This window comes from Tenrec ecaudatus, chromosome 4 (genome assembly GCF_050624435.1).
Source record: "Tenrec ecaudatus isolate mTenEca1 chromosome 4, mTenEca1.hap1, whole genome shotgun sequence".
In the NCBI taxonomy this organism is placed as follows: domain Eukaryota; kingdom Metazoa; phylum Chordata; class Mammalia; order Afrosoricida; family Tenrecidae; genus Tenrec; species Tenrec ecaudatus.
Window position 1 is genome coordinate 2265840 of NC_134533.1, and position 6516 is coordinate 2272355.

At 55.5% G+C, this 6516-nt stretch overlaps 1 protein-coding gene across 1 annotated transcript; it reads right to left on the reverse strand.

Annotated features, from left to right (window-relative positions):
- Positions 1–804: 804 nt before the first annotated feature.
- Positions 805–1489, reverse strand: INS (insulin). Its single transcript, XM_075547955.1, has 2 exons — positions 1303–1489; positions 805–944 (listed from the first exon to the last, which is right to left on the reverse strand). The coding sequence occupies exons 1-2, from the start codon at positions 1487–1489 to the stop codon at positions 805–807; spliced, it is 327 nt and encodes a 108-aa protein (XP_075404070.1).
- Positions 1490–6516: the final 5027 nt, after the last annotated feature.

Consider the following 6516-nt stretch of genomic DNA (forward strand, 5'->3'; position numbering starts at 1 on the left):
ATGCCTTGGTGTGGCTGTGACCCTGAGCCCAGGTGCCTGGCTGGCCCCACTGCCCACTCGCCAGGTGGAGCTCTCAGGAGCAGTGGTCATTGGTTTGGCCTGGGCAGCTGGCAGCCTAGCCAGGCCTCGGGCAGCTGGGTCACCCGCTGACCTCCAGACCTGGCCATTCCGGGCAGCCCCTGGGCTCGCTGTTGCCACCTGGCCTCGGGCAGGGCTGAGTGTCCCAGGTGCTTCACGGGACTCCAGTGGGTTCTGGCAGGAGGCTGGGGCTCCAGAAGACCCCCCCGCCCCCACAGACCTGACTAAGGGCAGCATATGTTCCAGTGACACTTGTCCACTAGAAGTGGCCATCTGGTTTGTGTTAAAAGCCAGTGGGTTGTCCATGGAGGCAGGAGGGTGTGAGCAAGCCCAGCCCAGGGCCACACTGACCGACCCACAGCCACTGCCAGGCACCCAGATGTGGCCACTGTCTGCCCCTTGGTTCCATGGGGGTACCGGACACCCTGCTTTTCCCTAGCTGGACCCTACAGGACAGTCATCCCCCATCCATGAGAGGTTGCCGTCACAAATAGTGGGGGGGCGGGGGGGCTGGGTGGACCGGAGAAAGGAGCGTCCTTTCTCTTTTCTTTCCAGTTCTCAGAGGCTGAGCCCCAGGGCCAGGTAGCAAGGAGGGGGCGACCCCTGGTTGCACACATGAGTTACACAGACAATGGACACACTAGAGCAGGTTCAGGGTTTATTCGAGGGGGCGGGGAGTGGAGCTGGCTCGGGGCAGGGCGGCCCTGCGAATGGATGGACAGAGGCCTAGTTGCAGTAGTTCTCCAGCTGGTAGAGGGAGCACAGGCTGGTGCAGCACTGCTCCACGATGCCCCGCTGCTGCCGGGACATCGGCCCCTCCCCCACGAAGGGCTGCAGGCCTCCAGCCCCCGGTCCCACCTCACCCACTGCGGGAGAGAAGACAACAGCGGTCACTCTGCACCCACCCCAGCTCAGCTCAGTGCCAGGGCATCCCCCCAGGCCCCAGCCACCTTGGGCAGGATGTCCCCCAGGCTGGACAGCACCACCCCACTGGGCACGTTGGGCAGGGCAGGCCCCTCCCTCCCTAAAAGGCCTCATGTTCTGCTGCAACCCTCTCTGAGAGGGTTGCCCTCCCCTGCCCCCTGCCCGCCTGGACGCTGATCTTGGGTCTTGTTCCCAAGACACTCTCTCCCCAAAGCACCTGTGGACCTAGGAGGGGTAGGGGAGGGGCCCTGGATGGAACTGGGTGTGCAGGGGGAGCTTCTGAGGGGGCGGGGGTCTCACCTTGCTGCTCGTCCAAAGCCCGGCGGGTCTTGGGGGTGTAGAAGAAGCCTCGTTCCCCGCATACCAGATAGAGGGCCTCCACCAGGTGGGAGCCGCACAGGTGCTGGTTAACGATGGCCCTGGCTGGGTGAGGGCCCCCTGTGAGCAGCAGGGCCAGCAGCGGCAGGACGCAGAACCAGAGGGCCATGGCGAGGGCAGGGACCTGGGGACAGGTAGGCTGAGGCTGGCTGGCTGGGGACTCACACTCTCCCTGGAGCCCCCTGAACCCAGGGCCCTAGGGCCCAGGACACCATCCCAGCCCCCTGCCCCTGCAAAGGCTAGGCTGAGTCCAGCACCCAGCACTCAGGCCATGCCTCCTTACAAAGGCCATGCTGAGCCCAGCACCCAGCACCCAGCACCCAGCACGCAGCCCCCTGTCCCCCTTACAAAGGCCAGGCTGTGCCCAGAGCCCGCACAGACCTGCTTGCTGGTAGCCACAGGTGCAGTGGTGTGGACAACTGGGGCTGCCAAACCGCTGATTTTATAGCAGCTCAGAGCCCACCTCCCCAGCCCTCAGCTCACCACGGGGCCCATTAGGGCCTCACGGGGGGTGGGGGCAGCAGATGGACGACAGGGGAGGGGGGCTGGGGAGCTGCTTTCTGGATCATTTCCCCGGAGCTGGACCTGCAGGCACTTATCTGGCCGTCAGCACCTCACCTCTCGGCTACAAGGTCATTAGCGTCCTGACTAAGGGCCTGACAGGCAAGCTGTCCCTGTCACAGCAGGGGGCAAAGTGCCACCACCACCACCACCCCCCCACCGCCCAGTTCCCCATCAGTCTGCAGAGCTGGCTGTTGGAGCAAGGGAGCAGGGAGCGCACAGGTGCAGGAGAGGGAGATAAAGTGCTCCACCCCCAGGAGCGCAGTCCCCCTCCCCAGAACAGGTGTCCCTGCTCCTTTGGGTCCCCTCTGTCACCCTGTGTGGTGGCCAGGTGCCCTTTAACCTAACCCCCCTTCTTGGGGCCCCAGGCCCTTAGCTCACCCCTGGGCGGCCTGCCTGCAAGGTTTCCTAGGATGAGCCCCCCCCCCCCAACAGATACCCCACCTGGGGATACTGAGGGACTGAGCATAGCCAGGCCCCCACCCCATCCTTCACTCCCAACCTTCCGTGAATTTTTCCTTTAATGTTCAACAATTTTGTTGGCATATAATTTACATTTGATGGATCGAACCCTTCTGACAGGAAGGCCTGACTGGTGGGTGAGCTGTTGAGAGGACAGGGAGAGTGTCATTCGTGCCTCAAAGTGGGTCCTGACAAAGACAGGAAAGAAAAAAGATCCGCGGGGATGTCAGTGGGGACTCTGAAACCTGCCCTGAACCGCACAGTAGCTGAGGCACCTGGGAGAAAGGATGAAGTCAGCGAGCAGAACAGCACATCCCCGAGAGCAGCTGGAGAAGACCAAGTCAAATATTATAATAAAATCTGCAGAGACCGAGAATCAGGAAACCTAAAAGGACGAGCGGCACTCGGAACGTCGTAACCAGGAAGAACTCGAGAAAAACTCAAGTCTTGACTTGCAGGATTGAAGGAGTCCGTGAGCAAAACATCGAACGATGCAGGCAGCATCAAAAGACGATGGAAAGGGCTCAGTCACCGCAGGAAGAACAACTAGCTGACATTCAACCACTGCAAGAACTGCCGGTGCTGCAGGAGACGTCCACGCTGCACTGAAAGTATCAGCCACAAACAAGGCTCCGGGAAGGCATGAAGAGCGACTGAACCGCGTCCACCAGCCGATGGAGCCCTGGAAGCCCTCACTCTGCTCTGCCAGGAAAATGGGAAGACACGACTTGGCCACCTGATGGGAAGTGGTGCACATCTGCTCCCATTCTAAAGAAAGGAGACCGGCAGCAGCTCACACCATACGACCAGTATCGTCGACATAGACCGCAAGCACATCCTGCTGAAGATCGTCCAACAGAGGTTGCAGTGATACATTGACAGGGAGCCGCCAGAGGCCAGTGCAGACTCAGAAGAGGACGTGGAACAAGGGATATTCGTCACTGCTGGTGTCAGCTGGATCTTGGCTGAAAGCAGAGAGACCCAGAAAGCTGTTTCCTTGTGTTTCATTGCCTGCGCACATGGTGTGGCCATGATGAACTGTGGATGGCCTTGAGAAGCCTGTTGCTCCTGAAACATTTCATGTGCTCACTTGGCTCTTGCACATGGATCGAGAGGCAGTTGTGCAAACAGAACAAGGGAATCCTGCGTGGTTTAAAATCAAAGGAGTGCGGCGGCCGGGTTGTCTCCGCTCACCTTACTCATTCAATCTGTCTGTGGAGCAAGTCCTCAGAGGCTGGGTTATTGAAGAAGACTGAGGTATCGGGCCTGGAGGAAGGCCCATTGACAACCTGCGGTGTGCAGATGACACACGCTTGCTCGCTCAAGGTGGGGAGGACTTGAGCCCTTGCTGATGACGATCAAGACTTGTAGCCTTCAGGAGGGATGGCAACTCAATGTGAGGAAGACCCAACCCTCACCGCTGGACCAATAGGTAGCATCGGGATGAGAGGAGCAAGGTTGAAATTGTCAAGGACTCTCCACGGTCAATGCTCATGGAAACAGCAGTCAGGAGACTGTGTTGGGTAAATCTGCTGCACAAGCCGTCTCAGGAGTACTGCCCAGCAAGGATATCTGTCACTCTGAGGACAAGGTGAGCCTGACCCAAGCCATGGGGTTCTCCACTGCATCATATGCATGTGCAATTGGACACTGAGTAAAGAAGACTGTCGAAGAATCGATGCATTTGAATTGTGGCGCTGGAGAAGAATACTGAAAGTACCATGGACCGCTAGAAGTAGGGCCAGAGTGCTCCTGAGAGACAAGGATGGTGAGACTTCATCTTACAGACTTTGGACGTGTTGTCAGGAGACACCAGTCGCTGGAGAAGGACACTCGGCTTGGTGAAGCGGAGGGGCAGCGAGAAGGAGGCAGGCCCTCGAGGAGATGGACGGACACGGTGGCTGCAGCCATGGGCTCAGACGTGGGAATAATGGCGAGGACAGCGCAGGAACGGGCAGTGTTTCGTTCTGCTGGACACACGGAGGCTGTGGGTCAGAGCCGACTCGATGGCACTGGACATCAACAATAACATTCGCATACCATCTAGTTCCGCAGTTCAATTCTATCCAGAAAAGTTGTACAACCATCACCACCATCAGTTTTGGAACATTTTCTTCATTCCTGCACTTTACCCGAGGAGCTCTCTTGGATGTCATAGAGAGAAAAACATGAAGAAAAAAAAAACAAATGAACTAATAAAAATAACAAAATAAAACAGATTTGAAAAACCAGCTCAATCAAGAAGAAAGCAGGAAGTATTAAAAATGAGATAAATTTAAACGGATCCTAAGGGAAAGCAAATGATAGGGTGCTCAAGTTTAACCTCACTGCATCAGCAGAAACCCCCTTTCTGATGTATCCCACATCATAGCCAGGCTACGCATACCCCAGGCCGCCATGGTCAGAGGGCATTCCTCAGAGGCCTAATCCATGCATGTCTCTCCTTTGCTTTGGGGAATGCCTTGGGCTGTGATCCCAAAGGCCAGCAGTTCAAAGCCACGAGCTGCTCTGTGGAGAGAGCTGGGGCTTTCTACTCCCAGAAGCAGCTCCATCCTCTCCTCCAGGGCTGTTGTGAATAGGCATTGACTCAATGGCAGGGAGTTCAGTTTGGTGTCTTTTTGTTTCAACGGAAACAGCTTTAAAATGGGGCAAAGGGGAGATCAAGTGATAGTCTATTTTGACTTAACCACATCTGCTGTAATCAACTTTACAATGCTCTCTGATAACAGAGCCATTCCAATCCCTCAATTATGATCTCAGGAGAGACTCCAGAGGCTTAATCCATGTGTGAACCCTGCAAATGGATTTGGGGGTTTCCTCTGTCCTCTATAGCCCTCTGAAGACCAGATGTTCACAATGTAAGCTTGGACGCCATTCCCTCCTTTAGATTTGGAGTTCATTACTTACAATCTTGGATCACACAGGTTTGTGTGGACTTGGTTGACGGCTCACTTAGATGGACGCTATTCTTTCTGATAGCCAGGTACCATCTGGTCTCGTCATCACACATTGCTCTAGCATCCATATCTTCAGTGATCCCTTCATGAGAGTGAGCATAGTGGGGTCATGTCAAGTGAATGAGTTACTCTCTGACTGGGGCTGGAATTAAGTGAAAGCCCAAAATCCATTCATGAATCTCTGGTTTATATATGTCTCTGGTTCACCTTAGATACATCCTTGTCATTTTACATTACAGAACATTGCAATCATCCCCCTTGGACATCATTTCCACGACCACCAAATCAATGTTGGTCATGAGGCAGGGTAGAAGTTCTCCCATGAGTCTCTGAGCCTGCAAGTCCACAGAGGAGTAGAAAGACTTGTCCTTCCCCTGAGGAGCTGGCTAGTGGTTTCAGACTGCTGAGTTTGTGGTCAAGAGCCCAACTGGTACCCACTAAGCCATAATAAATAGTGTCATTAATTTGGCCAATGGCCCAGCATTTACAACACTGCTGAGAAAAGGAAATTATAGCAATACAGGCCAGCTATGAAGCTCCGCACATGAATTGTTGACGGATTAAGCTCCTCGGTGACTGGACAGTACTTACACAAACCGTGGGGTTGGCAAAAGGGCAAACCTTCCAGTAATATCCATTCACAGCAGCAGAGCCACGCCTACCAGATCAATACATGTCACAATGAAGCAAGAAGGACATTATAATATTAAGGACGTGGTAGTTCAGGCCACCCTTCATTGGGTGCCCCCGAGGCAAGAGAGCCAAACCGAAGTCCAGCGTCCACCAGTTCGCTGACCTTGGGATAGCAGCCACCTGCTTCTTCTCACACTAGGGGGCTTCAGCCTTACGTCCAGTGACTACTGGTGAATTTGAGGTAAAGCCTACTTCACTTAGGAGCCAACCCTTCTTTCTCCACCTCCACCCCAACTCCCCTTTCTGCACCTCAGCCACGCCCCTTGATCCAGAAGAGCAGAACATTCCAGTCCACTCGGGTCAAGGGAGAGGCTGCATGGAGGGGGCTGGGAGGGGGCTTGAGGACTTCCTGTGCCCCAGATCTTCTGCTCCTGTCACCCCTGCCCCACACCAACCCCTCTGGCCTTCATGGGGACCCATGGTCATGCTCCTGGGCCTGCTTTGCGACTTCAAGACCTGTCCC

Coding starts and splice junctions, on each gene's coding strand:
- INS (XM_075547955.1), bottom strand. CDS start 1,489: ATGGCCCTCTGGTTCTGCGTCCTGCCGCTGCTGGCCCTGCTGCTCACA. Junction 945..1,302: donor GGCTTTGGACGAGCAGCAAG/GTGAGACCCCCG, acceptor TCTCTCCCGCAG/TGGGTGAGGTGGGACCGGGG.